Raw genomic sequence first — 18,872 nt, 5'->3', positions numbered from 1 at the left:
ATTTGAGAAAATACTCATGCCAGTCATGCTTTTAGCTCCTGACTCTAGACTACTTTGCCACCTGGCATTTAGCACCCCCTCCCTTTTCAGCTCCCTTTTATGTGCTATATCCATTAGAATGTAAGCTCCTAGAAGGCATCTTTGTTTTTGCTTGCATTTGTATTCCCAGTGTTTATCATAGTGCTTGGCATGAGTAAATATTTACTTAAAATCTCTGTTCCTCCAAGGTGTGCTTGGAAATGCTGTGCTTGCTCCACCCTCTCAAGTCCAGACCTTCACAATCTCTCTCCAGTTCTGAAATGGCTTTTTCCTTTTATATACATTATTTCTGGCCAACTCAGTCTCTGACATAATAGCTTCAATTATTTGAAGGTATGCAGGCACTGTTCGCTGCTCAGTCTTGATTTTTTGATTTAATTAAAAAGTGTTCTTACCCAGTTAAGGTATCAAAGCTAAAATGGGGTAATTCCAATTACATAAGGATGAAGGGGACTGGGTCTGTTTGGTCAGGAAACTTGAGCTTGACATTTAAAGCCCTTCACAAAATAGCTTCGGCTACTCTCTACAGATTTCTTTCCCACTACTCTTCAACATGCATTCTAGGCTTCAGCCAAATTGACTTATTGGTTTTCCCCCCACACCTAACAGTTCATTTCCTGTCTTTGTTCCTAGCACACACTGGAGTGTTCTCATCTCCTTCTTGGTCTGCCTCATAGAGGTTCCTACAAGCCCCCCAGTTCTAGAGCCATTCTCCTTTTCTTTCTAATTCTACTAGGGGCATCTCTAGTCATCCTGATCTATATCTTGTCACTGGACCTGATGAGGTCTAGAGGTTTAGGGATGTTGAAACCCTGAGATCACAACACTCGGGTCCTGCCCAAAAGAATTCTACCCAAGCCTTCTTTCAGCCAAAGACAAGGTTTATTAAAGATCCGCTATATTAGCCAGACTCTTAAGGAATCTGAGCATCTATGAGCTATTGGCTGGATTGTAAAAATCTGAGCAGTGGCTAGATTATAAGAATCTGAGCACCTTAATAGAGACAAGATGGACCTTATATACAGGGATCTAGGAGTGGCCAAGTAGTTTGGGGGGACTGGAGGAAGGGTCTAAGGAGGATCTGGATAGGAGTGGCCAGTAAACTAGGGTGAACAGAAAGCCTAGGACCTGGACCTCTTGGCCAAGGGAGAATGGAGCCTAGCTAGGATTAAGGGTGGAAAATAGCCAAGGGCCATAGGGAGGTAAAACAATGGAGGGCTAGGCTAGGTTAAGAGTAAGGGAGAATTAGGAGATTGGGTTTAGCCACCGGGAAAGGCCAGTTGATGGGATTATAGCCTCAGGGACCGCCAGAGATTTGGCCATGTGGGAAAGTCTAGGGTTTTTCCTTTTTGGTGTCCAGATTCCATCCTCATCAGACCCAGATGGCTCTTAAGGAGAAAATGAGGCTGGTGACTTTGCACAGCCCTCCTCACTTAAATCCAATTCACTTGCAAGTCATGGCATCACCTTCTTGATGTCATGGTCCTCTTTGAGAACAAAAGACAAACAACAACCTGTGAGAAGTAGTAGCTGCCCCACTGGGGACCCAACTGGCCAGTTCCAGTTGGGCAGCACAGTTCCCTCCCCCCTTCCTCCAGTCTCTTCCCCTGACACTTTGTCCTAAAAACAGTGACTAAATTTAAAAGAAGGTATCTATCCATCTCAGTCCCCTACTCAAAATTGTTCATTGGCTTCTGATTGTGTTTAGTGTAAAAGACAATTCTCAGTGGGTATTACCTTCACTCCACAATGTAGGCAGTCTAGACAATAAGCTATTCCCTTTTGCCTGAAATGAATTAACTCCTCATCTCTGCCTCTCAAAACTTAAGCTTCCTTCAAGGTTCAGCCAACTCCTCCCGGAAGCCTTCTTGGACTCCTTTGCTGATGAGTACTTTGTCCTTCTTGTATTTACTTACCTATACAATACCTTGTATTTACTTACACATCCTTATCTCCTTCCCCTCCCACCCAGTAGAATGTAAGCTCTTTGAGGGCAGAGCTAGTCTAATTTTTGCTTTTTTATTCCTAGAAGCTAGCACTGTTCCTTTCAGAGTGTATACTTACTGTATGCTTAGTAAATGGTTTTTTTTTTAATTGAAATCTGCTTCTTTGCAAGTTCTACCCACTACATCCCTTAAGCCCAGGACTTATGATTCTCGAGTACTGTGCCCCTTCCACTGTCCTTCAGATCACCTGGACAGAAACCAAAGGGACTGCTGAGGAAAGGACCAGTGATCCAGGACCCCTGACTCCCACCCTCATGTCTTGGGATGTCATGTCATGCTCTTGTTGCTCAAGCAGTGGGCTTGGTTCCTTCGTTTGGTCAACATGTCTATGGAGTGCTGTGTAGACCCCAAGATCTATATGAGTACACACTGTAGCTTCTGCATGCATTCAGGATTTGAGATCATGCAGAGGCTTCCCTAATTTTCTTACCTTTCCAGGCTTGTCTCGCCTTAATATTCCCTTTCACTTACTCTACCAGGAAAACTGGATTATTTGCTAAACCTTTTATAAACAATTTACACTAGACTGTCTTTGGTCATTGTGTGTTCTGTCTCAAATGTCCCTCTCCACCCCCATCTTCAGTTTTTTAGATCTAGCCATTTTCCAAGTCAAAGTTCATCTCCATTAACCCTTCCAGATTGCACCAGAATGGGAATCTTCCTTCTTTGTCCATAAGAGTGTTAACTTGAAAAACTTCATGTGAGACTTAGAGCACTACATGTCACCAATCATGACCTGGTGCCTAATGTTTTGATATTCTATGCGTCATCACTGTAATTATACATTTATTGTATGTTTAGGTTTCCAGTCCTTTGGTTTCAGTCACCATCCCTGTGACTGACTCTCCCTAGACCTAAACATTCCTCCTTAGCAATCATATTTCTCAATATATGCTGTCTTTCCCAATTAAAATATATGTCCCTTGAGGGCAGAGATTGTTGTTTTTTTACATACTTAGCACAGTGTTGGGCACATTAGTTAAACACCTACAATATGCCAGAGGAGAGAAGGCATATAAGAGATGTTAGAAAGGTAGAAAAGGAGGGATTTGGTGACTGATTGGATGTTGGAGATGAGAATGAGAAGTTGAGGATACCATCTAGGTTGTCAGTCTGGATGACTGGGAGGATGAAGATAGTAAATCAGGAAGAAGAAAGGTGGGAGGGAGAGAAATAATGAATTCATTTTTAACCTTGTTGAGTTTAAGATGCCTGGGAGACATCCAGTCTGAGATGTCTAATAGGCAGGTGAAGTCATGAGAGAGGCTGGGGCTGGACACTGGATCTGGGAATTATCTGCATTGAGAAGTTAATTGAATCCTATGGAAGCTGATGAGATCACCAAGTGAAATAGTATAGAAGAGTAAGTACCTAATAAGTACTTAACAAATGTTTTTCATTCACTCATTTGTTCTCTCTGCTAGGAAAAAAAAAACTTACTAGAGGTCTGGGACTCTACGTCTATTTTTCTGTCCCTCCTGGGGGTCAAAGTTTGGTGGTTTGTACATAGGCACTTAGTAAAGGGTTCTTGAGTGAATCAACGAATGGGGGCTATAGTCTCTTAGACCAACCAGCACTTTGAGGAAGAAATGGCTCTAGATAGAGGAAATGACTTAAAGTGCCCAATAATAATTCACATTTATATGGTGCTCTAAAGTTTACACAATGTGCATTCCTTTACCACAACCCTAGGAGTTACAAGTTTTATTATCCCCATTTCACCCAGGCAGAAACTCAAGCTCTGAGAGGTTAAACGTGCCAAGGGTCACATATGTGGCAAAGTGTCTGAAAGAGGCACGCTTTCTATTAAAGAAACTGCTTTGGGCCGCCCGAGGTCGTACAGGCGATTTAGGATTGGTGGGTTTAGGTTTGGAAGGAAACTCGGAAGGCCGACCCTCTAAACGAAGAAACATTTAAGCTCTACACACATTGTTACAGATGGGGAAACTGAGGCTCGGACGGGATAACGGGCAGGGACTGAGGAGTCACTCTCAGAGGCCTCCTCCCCTCTAAGAGAAAGCGCGGAGGGGAGAGGCGTGGGAGGGGTGATAGAGAGAAAGGATGTTGCTTCCCAGAATCCTTTGCCCGGAAGCCGCGGGGAGGGAGGGCTTTGCGCGGGGCCGAAGCCCTCCCAGCCTCCTTTGCGCGGCACCTGGTCACAAAATGGCGGCCCGAGGGAGACGGGCGGAGCCTGCGGGCAGGGAGCCGTCGGGCCCCGCGGGCGGCGGCGCCGGCGGAGGCGGCGGGAGCCGGTGGCCCGGGCCGGGCAGCGCCGGAGCCGAGTCCGGGGCGGGCTCGGGAGCCGGGGAGGAGGAGGAGGACGCGGCGGCGGCGTCGGGCCCGGCCTCGGGGGGCGTGAACCTGTTCGCCAACGACGGCAGCTTCCTGGAGCTGTTCAAGCGGAAGATGGAGGAGGAGGAGGAGCGGCGGCGTCAGCGGCAGCAGCAGCAGAGCCCGGACGAGCCGCCCGCGCCCCCGGGGGCTGCCGCCGCCCCCGCCGCCACCCCTGCCGGCGGCGGCGAGCCGAAGAGGAGGAGCGGGCCCGGCCCGGCGGCGCTCAGCTTCGTAAGGAGCCGCCGCCCGCGGGAGGGCGGGACGGGCCGCGCCGCGCCGCCGGGACAGACAGAGAGACCGAGGGACAGACAGAGGGAGGGCCCATCCCGGGAGCGGGGGAGGGCGGGCCGGGCGCCGCCGCCGCCGCCGAGGGCCCCGTAGCACGGGCCTCCCCTCGGGCGCTGCGCGCCCGGCCATCCCAGGGCCACGGTGCGGACCGGGTCCGGGAGGGTGGGGGTCGTCGCTCTCAGGACCTCCTTTCCCCGCCTTTTAAAGCCAGGAGAGGCCCGGCCGGGGCCCCGCTTCTGGTGTCATCCCCACCCCCCAAATTTGACCTTTGCTGCCTCCCCTGCTCTGGATGGAAGGGGGCGGGAGGGTCGGGTGTGCCGCGGCTTGGAAGGCTGTTGAAGGGACTCGGGGCCGGGAAGGAGGGGAGACGGCCTAAGAAAGGTGTGCGTGAAACGAGCATTCTGATGCTGAGACATCAGAAGCTGAAGCTGGGGCCTTCAGGTCTTTCCAAGACTAGCCATTGATTGAGATGACCAAATGGTGCGGGCAGCTGGCTGTCATCTAATCTCTGTGGTTAGCTGTAGAGCTCTGGCGGGGAATGGGGGTCGGGTCGGTGTTAGGTGGAGCCAGGCTCATCGTCAGGCTCACTACCCTGCCGGGGCTTACTGAGCAGGTTCGGGCTGCATCGTCCTGAGAAGTCCCTTGTGCTCCTCTCTGATTGCTGCGTAGGTTGGCCAGGCTGGGAACGGCTTGGTACTACACGACAGGCATGAGGAGCTAAGATGATCTAAGGCCAGGACTCCCTGTCCCGTTGTATAGTGGGCTACATGGCCGCCAGGGCAGCCCCCAGGGCTCCTATAATGGTTGCAGTCTTCTATCCCTTCACCCAGGTGGGCAAGCGGAGAGGCGGGAACAAGCTAGCCCTCAAGACAGGAATAGTAGCCAAGAAGCAGAAGACGGAGGATGAGGTGAGTGCCTGAAGCATGTGCAGTCCTGGGGTCTAGGGGTGGCTTTTCCTTCAAGGGAGAAATAGGACTGGCCCACCAAGGTTGCAACAAAAGTCCAGACTTCAAAACTGAAAGGACCTTCTCCTAGGCTCCTGTGAACCTGGCTCCTTAATCTAGCAGACCAGGGTTTAAGGCCTAGGGGGAGAACTGGGCCTTATGCATCCTGAAGCCCTTTGCTTCTAAGTCTCATGGCTTGTTGTGCCTGTCTTCCCCCCTTTGTCCCTTGCTCCCCAGGTTATGACAAGTAAAGGAGACGCTTGGGCCAAGTACATGGCGGAAGTGAAAAAATACAAGGCACATCAGTGCAGTGATGATGACAAAACCCGGCCCCTGGTGAAATAACTCTTGCCGCCAAGGACTTTCTGCATTGTACATACTTATTTAACGCAGCAAAAGAACAATAGCATTTTCACCAAGGACTCAAAACACAGAAGACAAACTTGTAGCTTTCTGGCGCCAGCAGATGATTCTTCAAGACTTTTTATACCTTGAGCACTTGACTTCTGAGACTTATTAGTATGTGGTTTACTGTTTCTCTCAATCTTTTTCCTCCTCCCCCCCCCCCTGTCCCGGCCCTCCCCCCCCCCCCCCCCTTTCTTCCCCATCACTTCTGGGAAGTAAAGAATCAACTAAATAGTTGGAGGATTTTTGTTTCTTCTTTTTTCTTTTCTTTTTTTTTTTTATTGAAAAGACAGGTTAGGAAATTTGAGAATGACTTCTCCCAGAGTTGTACCCAGGGCCTGTGTTGGTGCTGTCATCTTTTCTAGGGGCCCTTCTGGTTTGATAGACTCAGTGGTATCTTTTGGTAAACCATCTCTGTCCCCTGGGTATGGTAAGGGCTTGTCAGAAACACCCCTCTTTCTGGAGATGGGATTTTGCTGGGGCTCTTAGCAGCCTAGCTCCTGTTTTATTACCCTGTAATGTACTGGGCTGTGGCAGTTTGGGTGGGGTTGGCAGGTGGCACTGGATAATGGAGTTCAGTGGAGTTTTGACGGTGTTCCTCACTTTTTCTTTAGATTGACTTCTTTCCTCTGCCCAAGTCTCCTGTGACATTTATTCTCTTCCCCATGTCTTCTATTTCTCCCTCCCCCAGATGTCCTTACCCCTTTCTCCAGGGCCCCTTTGAGTCTTTATGACCTTCAAAGGGAGTTTCAACATCAGAGACTTCTATTGTAACTGGTTGGCCTGCTGTGAGGCCAGTATCTGTGCCAACCCCCTCACCTTCAGGTGAAGCAAGACTCTTCTAAAACTTATTTTTAAAAATAACTTGGTATCCACATGCCCTAAATCCAAGTTTCCATATTTCTGAGCCCCTTTCCCCCTGGCCCACTCCAAAACTTAAACCTCTTGCTTGCCCCATTGCATCCCTTTCATAAATGTGATGTTTTTTGAGTATGTATTTTCCTCTGAAGGCTCTTGTCTAAGGCCATGTTTCAGGGACACCTCAAATTTAACTTTTTGATTTTTGCCTTTATTGTAATATCCCCTTCAGCCTGTGTTTAGGTGCCTGGGGAAGTGTGGTGGGGCAAGTGTTTCTTGTGTGTTGTGTTGGGAAAATGTTGAAGGGACAATTCTTTTGACCCAGCGTGTGTCTGTTGCCCTTTGGCTAGGGAAAGTGAACCTGACTGGGGAGTGAAGACTGTCCCTTACCACTGAATGATGTTTCTGTCCTATCCCAGTTTAATGTCCTAGGTAGCTTTGGGGGCAAGTTTCACCCTCTCCCCCCCAAGGCTGGTTGGGGCATTTGCTCCTTGTGCTTTCCCTTTTCTTCCTAAAAGGCCCCTTTCCCCTCCAGTAGCATGGATGGTGCTTGTCCCTGGACAGTGAGGTAATGCTTCAGGATGCAGGGGGGTGGTAAGGGTGTAGTTCCTGCTCTCTTGTGGTGCTGCTCTGCTTGTCTGAACTTGGAGTAGCCACTGGTCATTTTTCCTACTTCTGGCTCCCTTTCTCTCCCCCCACACATGTCCCTTTGTGTGGCCCCCTTTACCTTTACCCAAGGAATTAATGTTTAAAAATGCTGACTTTAAATGAAAATAAAAAAGTGATCTAAGAGCTGCCTGTATGTGTTCCTTCTGGAGGCAGCTTCTGTCCCCTGCCGGCTAGCTTATTCTAAGCTGGAGTCCCTGAGATCACAGGCTCATAGATGTTGAGCTGGAAGGGACCTTAGAATCTACCTAGTCTGATCCTTTCCTTTATAAATGAGGAAACTGCAGCTTACAAAGGATATGACTTGCTCAGGGTCACACTTTTAGAAGGTAAGGGGCAGAAAGTCTGGATTTGAACTCAGAAAACACATTGGCTAGCTGTCTCTCCTGATTTCACCTCTTAACTGCCAGGCCTCAGGGAGAATGAAGTCTGCTGATACCCTAGGTTCTCTGCCAGCTGATTTCTGGGAATGGCCCAGGCTCTATGACAATCAGTATCCTAAATAGCCTTAATTGCTTACTTCACCAGCTGTGGATATAAGGCCCCAGGCTTCTTGAGCTCTGCCCCTTGGTTCAGCAGGAACATACTGGCATCAGATAGGATCTGAGCTCAGTGTAAGAAAAGACTTCAACACCCTTCAAGATTCTACTCCTTACAGAGAAAACACTGCCCTAAGCTTGTTCATAAGTGGGGAGAATAATTCTACCAACTGTTTGGAGTGAGCTGAACCAAGCTATAGTTTTCTGCTCAGGTTTTTCGGTAGAACCAGTGTGCTTGCGACAGGCTGTGACCATCCTTTCCAAGGAACCCACACAGATTTGGAGTCTTGTCATTCATCTTCCCCAGGGAGCCTGAACTCTGAAGTTCTGTCCTGTTGGTGGCTTTAACAAGACCATAGGTCTTGTGCTTAGGCTTAATCTTATTCCTTTGGGTCTGGCACTCTGGCAGGACTGAATGCTCTTGAAGGTTTTCTCCAGCCCTGATTCCCATTTCAGACAGCACAGGGGTCCCATTTTATGTGCAACACATTTTATTGCTTGTCTTCCACATGATCAGGGGCCCTGTTCATCTCTTCTACTAGAACTAGCCCAGAGATAATCATTTGAGGCTCCTCTCTAGTTACCCTTCCCTATATTGAGGGTGGCCTGGGGACACCCAAATGACTGGGGCAAGAGCCCCTGCCAGCAGAAAGGAGGGCTATGCCCTGGGGTTGGGGGGGGCGGGTTGTCTTGGCTATGTTGAAGGCAGTAGTTCCTCCTCAGGTGAGCCATATGTATGAAACCATGTCATGCTGCTTCCCTCTCTACATCCCTGCTCCACAGAATTAGTTTAGCTTTAGAAAAAAAACCCCAAACCTAAGAACCCTGTTCCCCAAAGTGGGTCATGCATGACCCATTGTCCTTAGCTCAAAACCAAGGCCTTTAAGGCAAATAAGATTCAATCTGTCCAGGGAGTAGGGGAAGGACAGATGAATACCCCCAATCCCCTTCTGCCCATCTCCCAGGATTATGAAAGAACAGAGCGCAGATATTGTGACTGACCAAAGTTGACCCAACTCAGGAGGTTCTAGCATGCTAACCCCAAAATGTCTAGTCAGAGTGAGGTAGAAGAAGAGAGACTAATGATCCCTTCTCACATCCCCAGATAGTAATGGAGGCAGGTTCAAAGGAAAATCCAAAATAATCAGGCTTGTTAGTAAAAGTTGCCTAGTTTTCATTGTCCCACCAGCAAAGTCCCAAGCAGAGAAGGACCAATGTAATCTGTTCCTCCTGCACCCTTACCACCCCAATCCTCACTGGGCTTTAGCCACATTGGACATTTGACTCTTGGAATTAGGATTTGAACCGCTCCCTCTCCCATCACCCCTAGGGGAAGCTTTAGGTACTGGGCTCCAGGGCTCATCATTATGGGGTTGAGAAACAAAGATTAAGCTTTCCACATCATTTTTAAAAACTTAGCAGTAAAAATAGTCCATGGTGGGGTGGGGGAGGTAACTAGTTACTTGACTTGAAAAAGAGTCAAACTTTGAGCTAGGGACGCTGAAGTGTCAGCTTGGTCTGTTTCAGGCCAGGATATCCATGGAACAACCACCTCTTGAGTGGATGCCAGCCTAGTTTCAGCATTCTTTGGTATGTTCCCCAAATGTGAAAAATGTCTAGCTTCAGTGGCTGCTGCTTTTCCCCTGGGGCTCACCTGAGTAGGCCCAGGGGACATGTTGACTGCCAGGCTCCAAACTCAGCTTGTCTCATAGGAGGAAAGCAGGGCTGCATCCACTGGCTCCATGCAAGAGGGACATGTGAGAGAGCGCATGAGCCAGTCATCAATGCAGTGGACGTGGTAGGTGTGCAGGCATGGCAAGAAGCGTATGGCATCCCCATATACAAAGTCCAACATGCAGATCACACACCTGCAGGGACCAGGGATGGATGAATATATAGCACCAGTTCTCAGCCTCTTCACCCATCCCCAACCCAATCCCCTTCCACTCCCAGGCTAGTCCAGCCCAGCATCTCAGCTCTGATTGCCACAGAGGTCTCCCCCCACCCCGTGTAACCAGCCTCAAACTACACTGTTGATTGAGGACACACTAAGGCCGGCCTTTGAAGAGCTCAGAGCTCAGCCTGGGGGAGACAAGGAATGGCAGACCTTGGCCTTGCTCTTAGGAATCGGTCTGGAGAAAACAGAAATGTAGAGATCCTGGCCCTGCCCTTTAGTTCACAGTTTGAGAGGGACCCAAAACCTTGCCCTTTAAGAGCAGCTAGAACTGGGATGGGGGAACGGGACATAGACAGGGAGCTCCATAAACAGCCCAGTTGGGGTTGAGCTCCAGGATCCAGTCAAAAACACAATGGGTGTGTCTTAGGGGCCTGCATTTCCCCAGACTTCCTTCCTAAAAGAAAAAAAGATTGAGAGCCTCAGCTACTGAGGAGTCTCAGATTTCTGCTCCCTGGAGGACTAGGCTGTGGATACAGCAACATTCCCTTCAGGAGCCTGGGGCATCTTCATCCTGCTCCCCACCCTTACTCTTTCATTTTCTTTTCGGACCCCTCAGAGCCAGGGTCGAAGATGCCCTTGGGCAGGTGCTGGATGAGGCCAATTCTCTGGGCGATGCGGATCTGCTCCTCCTCTGTGAGCTGTGTGGCCAGTCGGCTCTGGCTTGGAGATCGGTGGTACACTGGGATTGGCTCCCGTCCCTGGGGGGGATGGGGATAGGATGTACATAGCAATTTGTCTCTGGAGAACTCATCTTTCAACCTGCCTGTGTGTAGCCCCCTATCTAGGCCTCAAGTGGTCTAGCTCGAGGTCTGTTTTAAGGGGACCTATGAGCTATGTATCCTCTGAACCTCCTCTCTGGTTCCCTAGGGATCCTATTACTCACAAAATCAAGTGCTCTATTCCATGAACGGGCCTGAGACCTCATCCCTTCATGCCCATAGCCCTACCTCAGTCCATTACTGTCTCTATGTCTCATCATAGGATCTAGAGTTGGAGAGGCCTTTAATCTGACCCCCTTATTTTCTAAAGAAGAAAATACAGGGGAAGGGACTTGGCGAAGTTCATGGGGCTAGTAACTGGCAGAGACAATTGAAACAGGTCTCCTTTCTGAATCTTGTGCTGTTTCCACTGCCTAATGATCTTATTCAATAGGAGGGCTTCTGTGTTTCTTTTGTTTTGGGATTCCTGGAGTCAGTCCTCCTGCCCCCAGTCCTGACCTGGCCTAGTTTGGCAAATTCCATGGTCACCCCCCCCCCCCCCCCACCCCATTTTTTTCCCCTTTCCCTCTGCTCTACCATGTCCTGTCTTCACTCTTTAGGGTGAAAGGAGTAGATTCCAAAGGTTTACTCTCTCTCCAGCACAGCCTGACCCTCGGGATCGTTGAAGTGGACAGCTGGGGTCCTCCTGTCCCCAGTTCGGCCTGACCCTCAAGGCTGTGGGTGGTGGTGGATGGCCAGGGTTTCCCTGTGCCCAACCCAGCCCTACCTCTCTTGGGGGTGGTGGGTAAGATGCCTGAGGTCTCCTCCGCCTGACTTCGCCTTGTCTCTATGGGAAATTAGGTGGTTTGGGGTGGATTCTCAAGGGCCCCTGTTCCCCAGTTCTGCTCTGTCTCTGGGGCAGTGGGTCGGTGGTGGCAAATGCCAGAATTCCCCTCGTCAAAGTTCTGCCTAGCCTCCCTGGCGGTACTCGCAGATACTTCCCAGTTCTGCCCGGCCTCTGTGGGGTGCTGGGGGCATGGCAGATGCCCGGGGTCCTCCTGTGCCCAGCCCTTCCCTGCCTCTCTGGGGCGCAGGGGGTGGCAGATGCCTCGGCTCCTCGGCTCCCAGCCCGGCCCGTCCGGCGCGATGCTCACCCTGTAGGGCGGCGGGGGCTGTGGCGACGACAGCGGCGGCGGGTCCCCGGGAAAGTTGTTCCCGTCCCCGGAGTCGTTGAGCAGCGACAGGTCGTCTGCGGCTCTGGCCCCCGCCTCGTCCCCAGCTCTGGTGCCGGACCGCTGCGACGACAGGCAGTTCCCCATGCCCGGCCCGGCCCGCTCAGCGGCGGCCGAGGCCCCTCCTTCCAGGCTCCCAGGCCCCGGCGTCCGTTCCAGCTCCAGGGACCCCGGACAGGACGAGCCCCGCCATCCCCCTCTCCACTGCTGGGGCTGTCGGCCCAACTTGGACTCACCGCTGTTTACAGCCCCAGCCGGAAGTGCGGCAGCTCGAGGCGCAGAGGATCGTGGGAGTTGTAGTTACAGGTGTGCTCGGGGGAGAAACGTGAAATTGAGTGAGGAGCTTGTCCTGCGCATGTGCACGCGCAGGTGAGGCGTCTCCACTTGCTTCCTTGGGGGCGGAGGGAGAGGGGTGGGAACCACGTTTTCTAGCTTCTGGCCTGAGCTGTGTTCCCAAAGCTCTGTAGACCCTAAGAAGACACCTAAGGCGACTTCTGAAGTGCCCTGGGGGGAGGGACTGTAACCTGTTTGGACAGCATCCAACCTTCTATTGTAATTATTCATGGACCTTTCTTATTTCCCTTAGTTGATTGTGACCTCCCAGGCTGGGACTGATCTCATTCTGTCATCCTTGTCTCCTCCTGCAAAGGAGAATAACACCTGGGGGTCTGACTTTGAGAAATGTTTTCGGAAAGAATGAAGGCAAAGACCTTGAGCCCTGGGTAGGATAAAAGAGAGAAAAAATATCTTCTGTCTTCCCTCCCTCATTCTTACCATGGCAGTCCTTTCATTGCCGGGGCCTTGATCCCTTGTCCCATCCTAGGTCGCCCTTCAGGATCCTTCTGTAAACCCAGGAGGATTTTAGGGAGGTGCAGAGCCTCCCTTGGGTCTAAACTGCAAAGACTGGCCATTCGGGGGAGTTCGTAGGATCATGACCTAGAACCCACTTTATTTTAGAGAGAAGGAAACTGAGACAAGGGACAAAATCTTTATGTAAAGTTACACAGTAGAGCAAGGATTAAATTTTAGGATCTTTGACATCAAATTGCTCTTGGCTCTGTACTCTCTTCTAACTCTAGGATGAGGGCCATAATCCTAATTTATACTGTGGATTGCCACACACACACCCATCTTCCTCAATCTAACCACCTGAATTCCCTCCTCCATTCTGGCTGGTCTCCCCAATTACATTGGCCAGTTTATTCTCCCTCAGGGTTTTCTGTTCTTTGTCCCCATCCTACCTTCCTCTCCTATTTCCTAAGCATTGGAATGTTTCAGATACTTGATGGATCGCTATGATGGGGGGGTGGGGGTGGGGAAGGACCGATAAATTACATCTCCACCCCAGGGTGAGGACACGCAACAAACAAAATGCTGACTTTCTCATACACCTGTCTGGCCTGGGGTTTTAGGAAGTTGGCAGCAGAAGCAGTGTGGGGAGGGATGCAGGAAGGGAGAAAGGACAAGAATCAGGGAGGCTTGAGGAAGTAAGGGGCAGAAGTAGATAAGTATATCAATCCTAGTTAGTATGTATATCAATCCTAGAATTACAGAACTGTGAGTTGGAAGGGATCTTTAATCATTTCCTCCATTTTATCAAGAAGGAAACAAACCAAATCAGGGAATTTGAAGATCAGTCTAGAACAGGAGGGAATATAGTATACAGTGTCCCATCCCCTAGACCAGCATTCTACATTGCACTTATAGGATAATAAGGTCATAGATAGAGAGGTGGAAGAGAGGCCTTAGAGGTGATCCAGTTCAGCCCCCCTCATTTTTCGCGTGAGGGACCTGAGACGCAGACAGATTAATCGATTGATCCAAAGTCATAAAGCAGTAGCGGCAGAACTGGACCCCAGGAAGGGTGGGAGGAAATGGAGCATGGAAAAGGGGTGGCCCTGGATAGGAGACGAGCCAGGTGCTTTCACTTGGGGATGGTGATAGGGGACTCCTGCACTCCTCACAGGACCAGGGGTCGCCCCAGGTGCCAGCGGAGAGAAGTAAACGAGAGACTGGAGGACCCAAAGGCCAGAGAGACCCAAAAAGTAGCGGTCTCCTCCATCACGTGACAGAATCCTTCTGGTTCCGCTTAGTCGCGGTCGCCGATCACGTGACACCCTCGAGGACGTGCTCCGCCTTTCTTTCCTCTCCCACCACGGCTTGCCTCCCTTCGCCTTCCTCCCTCCCCTCGAGTCACAGGGCCCGCCCAGCGCCTTGATTGGCTGGGGGGAGACAGTTTGAACGGCGGACGGAAGCCGCTGCGGCTCAGGCCAAGTCGCGTTTTTTTTTTTATTCGCTTCCTCGCTCCTCCCCGTGTGTGTCTCGGGAGAAGCCGCAGAGCGAGGAGTCGCAGCCGCCGCCGCCGCCGCGTCTGCCGCCGTCTTCTCCGCCGCCCCGGTCACCGTCGGGTCCCGGTGAGTGGCTCGGCCTGAGCCCTGGTCTGAGCTGCCGGCCGCGGCCTGTGGGGAGGGATCAGGCGCGCCGGGGCCGGGGCCGGGGCCGGGGCCGGGGCCGGGGCCGGGGCCAGGGTTGGGCCTCGGGGAGCGGCCAGGCCTATTCGAGGGCCCCGGGCCGGAGAGAGCAGGACAAGCAGCGAGGGGGTGGCTGGGCGCGGCGGCGGCGGCCCCGGCCCGATGGGGCCGAGGAGGGCCGAGGCCTCAGCCCAGCGTGCACCCACCTCCCGGCACCTCCCCTCCCCCCACGCCTTCTCTTCTTTGCCCCGGCCCGGCCCAGGAGGGGCCCCGGCCCACCCCTTCCTCCTAGAAGCCGGCGCTTCGGGGGTCCCCAGCTGGAAACGGGGTGTGTGGGGGGGTAATCACCGGGTTTGCTGTTGCTCCCCCATCTCCCCACGTGGCCCCGGGGGCTTTTCTGCCTCCTCATCCCTCTCTCGGGGTGGGGGGGGAGTGCAGTCCTGATATCCACTTGTGTGACCGGGAACTGCTCAGAAGAATCTAATCTGCCTTCTTTTCCCTTCCCTATTGCAGTTTAGACTAACCCCCCCGCCATGGACTGGCAGCCAGATGAACAGGGCCTTCAGCAGGTCCTCCAGCTCCTCAAGGATTCCCAGTCCCCCAACACGGCCACTCAGCGAGTTGTCCAGGACGTATCCTTTGGCTGGCTGACCTCTCTGCTGCTGTTGATTGTCTTAATAGAAAGAGAGAGTGGAGGGACTTAGGGCTGTGCCTCCTAGGTGCCTTTTCCCCTCTCTCAGGAATCATAGGCTGGGAGTAGGTCAGGTTTCTCGGGCCAGTTAACAATTATATCTCATCGTGTGGGCATATTGTATTCTTTCCCCTAATTCATCCTTAAGCATTAAAAAGTACCTACAGTTTACTACTGTGCCCAGCCGGCACTCTGTCTGGCATGGGAGGGGGTGGGTGAGAGAAGAACCCATAATATAATAGGAAGACTGCTAGAAATTTATCAAAGGTCTTCTCTACAATACTTGGTTCCACTATTTATTTTCTCTACTAGTCACTTCTCACTGAGTCTTGGTTTCTTCCTCTGTAAAATCAAGAAGCTGCACTTAGATGATATCTGAGGGCCCTTCTAACTCTAGCTCCTCTGATCTAGTTGGAAGGAGAGACCATGAGATCATAGCTTTAGAACTGGAAAGAAGCTTAGTGGTCATCAAATCTAACTCTCTCCTTTTACAAATGAGAAAACTGAGGCCCAGAGAAGGTAAATGACTTGGACAAGGTCACAGATTTTAGCCTGAGATATTATTTGAACCCAAGACTCCCAAGTATGATTATTTTATCCACTCTACCTCGTTGCCTGTAAAAGAGCTTTGGAGATACCAGGGATTGAACATGCGCTCTATCACTGAGCTAAATCCTTGCCAGGCATTCATGTGAGATTCTTATCTATAGGGAGGAAGGGTAAAGAGTAGAATTTAGACCAGTTAGTAAATATTCCCATCTTCCCATTGGTGGGAAAAAAGCTTGTCTGGGGGTTGTGCATATAGTGGGATGATGACCATTAAGGATGGATGGGGTTTGTTTCTTTTTCATATCTAACTCCTCACCTGTGCTCTCTAGAAGGGTCAGTACTGAATTGACTTAGTCCTTAATATTGCCCTACAGAAACTAAAGCAACTAAACCAATTTCCTGACTTTAACAACTACCTGATCTTTGTCCTGACACGATTGAAGTCAGAAGGTAAGTCTGATTGGCCATAGGCTACTTCCTCCTGCCCCTGCCTCTCTTGTGTCTGGCCCAAGGGTTAAGGGGTCTCACAGCCCCATCTTCTTGAGTTCAGCAAGTCCAAATCAGCAGACATTTATCAGGCACCTGTTCTGGTTAAATCATTTCACTGAAGATGCAGTGATAAAAAATGGAATAATTCCTGTACTTGAGGAACATCAGTGTAATAGAAGTCATACATAAACAAGTAAAATATGACATACAGTGTGATCTGTAGACTGTGAAATCTAGGGAGGTGGGGGAGGTCCTGAGGAAACAGAATCAGGGAAAGCTTCATTGAGAGATGGAGATGAGCACGCAGTTCATTTGAGCCATAGGGGGTTAGCCTGTGTGAATATGAAGGTACAAGGGATCAGCACAGCATTGTTCTGCTTATAGTACAGTTTGACTGGAATGCAGAACATTTGGATGTGTGAGGACCAGTAATAAGAAATGTACCTGGAAAGGTATATTGGAGCCCTTTCTCCCTTACCAGTACAGAAAGCTTACAGGTTACTGACAGGTAGGTTGGGCCAACTTGATCTCTCTGGTTCTTCAGTGTAGCCCTGGATCCTGCCATTTCCCTACAGCCTGGGCGATAATTCTGGCTGACAGGAAGTGAGTGCATTATAATTTCTACTCCAGTGTTTTCCTCAATCCCTTTCCGCAGATGAACCAACACGCTCCCTCAGTGGCCTCATTCTGAAGAACAATGTGAAGGCACATTACCAGAGCTTTCCCCCACCAGTGGCTGACTTTATCAAGCAAGAGTGTCTTAACAATATCGGTGATGCCTCCTCGCTCATCCGAGCCACTATTGGTGAGGTGGGGGTGGAGGGAGGTGGATTGGGTGAGGGTACTGTCTCAGTAAGGCTTTATATCCCTCAGTCTCTTTCCTTGCATGCCCTCCCTCAAGGCAGGCACCAGGAAACCAGTTCATAGCTTCATTGATTTTTGCTCTTCCCTTCTTCATATTAGGTATCCTCATCACCACCATTGCCTCCAAGGGAGAGCTCCAGATGTGGCCAGAACTGCTGCCCCAGCTGTGTAATCTGCTCAATTCTGAGGACTACAACACATGTGAGGTAGAAGGCCTTGCAGCCACCATAGGCATAAATTAGAATATGCTACCTGTCCCAGCTCCTCAGGAGGGAGCTATACAGGACATGTCAGGCCCATTTAGGCTGTGTGTGTAGGACTAGATACTTCTCAGGTTGCTATACCTTCTTTTCTTTGTGGGGAGAAGATTGTGTGCTCTTCTCCTGTCCCACTGATATCCCACAGTTCCATTCTCACATACCACATAGGGGGCCTTTGGAGCCTTACAGAAGATCTGTGAAGACTCGTCAGAGCTCTTGGACAGTGATGCACTCAATCGGCCTTTGAACGTTATGATCCCAAAGTTCTTGCAGTTTTTCAAGCACTGTAGCCCCAAGATCCGGTATGTGGGGCTATTCCTGAGATTGACCACAGGAGTCCAGGAAATCCAGGGCTAGGGAGGACGGAGGGCATGGATGAGTTGTAGGCATATCCTCCCTGCTTCAGGACTGTCAGGGTTAGCAGAGGGCACTTGCTAGAGCAGAACTATTTACTGGCATGAATGGACTGGATTGCTAGTCCCCTCTTGCCCTGTCCTGTTACTTAAGCTAATCTTGGCCTCCATTCTTGTTCTGTTTCTCCAGGTCCCATGCCATTGCTTGTGTAAATCAGTTCATCATGGACCGGGCCCAGGCACTGATGGATAACATTGACACCTTCATTGAGGTAGGCATTTTGTAGTTAGTGCTTGATAGGCTTATGGTTGGATGGTGAAAGGGTTGGGGAAGGAACTAGGTGGAAGGAGGAACACTTGACCCTGCTGGGTCCTGGCCTTTTTGCACCTTTCGGGTTCAGACTGTTAACTTGATGGGCTGGGGTGGGGTGGCGGCATGTCTAGCACCTGTTTGCCCTGGCGGTGGATGAGGACCCAGAGGTTCGGAAGAATGTGTGTCGGGCGCTGGTCATGCTGCTAGAAGTCCGGATCGATCGGCTCATCCCCCACATGCATAGTATCATTCAGGTGCGCAGGGGTCTAGGGAGAGGGGGGTGGCTTTCCTAGGACAGCAAAGGTCATAGTGTGCTGACCCTCTGTTCTTCTTTTCCTCTTCTCCTCCAGTATATGCTGCAAAGGACTCAGGACCATGATGAGAATGTAGCCCTGGAGGCCTGCGAGTTCTGGCTGACGCTAGCTGAACAACCCATCTGCAAGGAAGTCTTGTCATCCCACCTGGTGCAGTGAGTCCTGATTGTCTGTCTGAAGTCCTCTCCTTCCTCACCCCTGCCCCTTATCCAGGAGGGTCCCGCTGTCCTGGCCTTTTTTGTTGCCCCTTCTCTAAGGATCAGGCCGAATGACTTGCCTGTGGTCATAGAACTGACTACTTGGTGGCAGAAGTGAGGCTGGAATTAGGGTCTGGCTCCTGGCTCCTAGTCCAGGTTTCTTACCATTGAAATCTTTGTAAATGATTTAAAAGAGGAGCCTCTGGGAACCATAGTGTGTCATCCCTAATATAGACTAGACCAGTTTTTAAAATTCAAAATCTCCCACAAATGTACACTTTGGTGGTTTATAGGGTTAGAATGTATAGTCCTTGCTTTATGTTAATACCTTTATTCTAAGGTATCTTAGAATTAAAACTGTGTGTGTGTGTGTGTGTGTGTGTGTGTGTGTGTGTGTGTGTGTGT

General features: G+C 50.6%; 3 protein-coding genes across 4 annotated transcripts in view; 2 read left to right on the top strand and 1 right to left on the bottom strand.

Moving 5' to 3' along the window:
• The first annotated feature begins 4,208 nt into the window (after positions 1-4,208).
• On the top strand, positions 4,209-7,666 carry TRIR (telomerase RNA component interacting RNase). The gene is made up of 3 exons (XM_027851061.1): positions 4,209-4,610; positions 5,498-5,575; positions 5,849-7,666. Exons 1-3 carry the CDS (start codon positions 4,209-4,211, stop codon positions 5,954-5,956), a joined length of 588 nt encoding a protein of 195 aa, XP_027706862.1. The 3' UTR covers positions 5,957-7,666.
• An 886-nt stretch (positions 7,667-8,552) lies between these two features.
• Positions 8,553-12,210, bottom strand: LOC114035092 (RING finger protein 11-like). The gene is made up of 3 exons (XM_027851062.1): positions 11,889-12,210; positions 10,565-10,734; positions 8,553-9,947 (listed from the first exon to the last, which is right to left on the bottom strand). Exons 1-3 carry the CDS (start codon positions 12,051-12,053, stop codon positions 9,776-9,778), a joined length of 507 nt encoding a protein of 168 aa, XP_027706863.1. The 5' UTR covers positions 12,054-12,210; the 3' UTR covers positions 8,553-9,775.
• Positions 12,211-14,291: 2,081 nt separating this feature from the next.
• The window catches only part of TNPO2 (transportin 2), a 12,282-nt gene continuing 7,701 nt past the window's right edge, over positions 14,292-18,872 (top strand). For both annotated transcript variants that reach the window (XM_027850865.1, XM_027850863.1), the window contains exons 1-9: positions 14,292-14,380; positions 14,951-15,069; positions 16,052-16,127; positions 16,822-16,971; positions 17,130-17,236; positions 17,459-17,592; positions 17,834-17,915; positions 18,088-18,210; positions 18,307-18,425. In XM_027850865.1, coding sequence (XP_027706666.1) covers positions 14,971-15,069; positions 16,052-16,127; positions 16,822-16,971; positions 17,130-17,236; positions 17,459-17,592; positions 17,834-17,915; positions 18,088-18,210; positions 18,307-18,425 — 890 coding nt within the window. In that variant the 5' untranslated portion in view covers positions 14,292-14,380; positions 14,951-14,970. The remainder of the gene's footprint in view (positions 14,381-14,950; positions 15,070-16,051; positions 16,128-16,821; positions 16,972-17,129; positions 17,237-17,458; positions 17,593-17,833; positions 17,916-18,087; positions 18,211-18,306; positions 18,426-18,872) is intronic.

Source organism: Vombatus ursinus, unplaced genomic scaffold (genome assembly GCF_900497805.2).
Source record: "Vombatus ursinus unplaced genomic scaffold, bare-nosed wombat genome assembly UNPS02009173.1, whole genome shotgun sequence".
Lineage (NCBI taxonomy): Eukaryota > Metazoa > Chordata > Mammalia > Diprotodontia > Vombatidae > Vombatus > Vombatus ursinus.
This window is presented reverse-complemented; position numbering and strand designations above follow the sequence as displayed.

Coding starts and splice junctions, on each gene's coding strand:
- LOC114035092 (XM_027851062.1), bottom strand. CDS start 12,053: ATGGGGAACTGCCTGTCGTCGCAGCGGTCCGGCACCAGAGCTGGGGAC. Junction 10,735..11,888: donor AGCCCCCGCCGCCCTACAGG/GTGAGCATCGCG, acceptor CATCCCCCCCAG/GGACGGGAGCCAATCCCAGT. Junction 9,948..10,564: donor TCCGAAAAGAAAATGAAAGA/GTAAGGGTGGGG, acceptor TGGTCCCTGCAG/GTGTGTGATCTGCATGTTGG.
- TRIR (XM_027851061.1), top strand. CDS start 4,209: ATGGCGGCCCGAGGGAGACGGGCGGAGCCTGCGGGCAGGGAGCCGTCG. Junction 4,611..5,497: donor GCCCGGCGGCGCTCAGCTTC/GTAAGGAGCCGC, acceptor CCCTTCACCCAG/GTGGGCAAGCGGAGAGGCGG. Junction 5,576..5,848: donor AGCAGAAGACGGAGGATGAG/GTGAGTGCCTGA, acceptor CTTGCTCCCCAG/GTTATGACAAGTAAAGGAGA.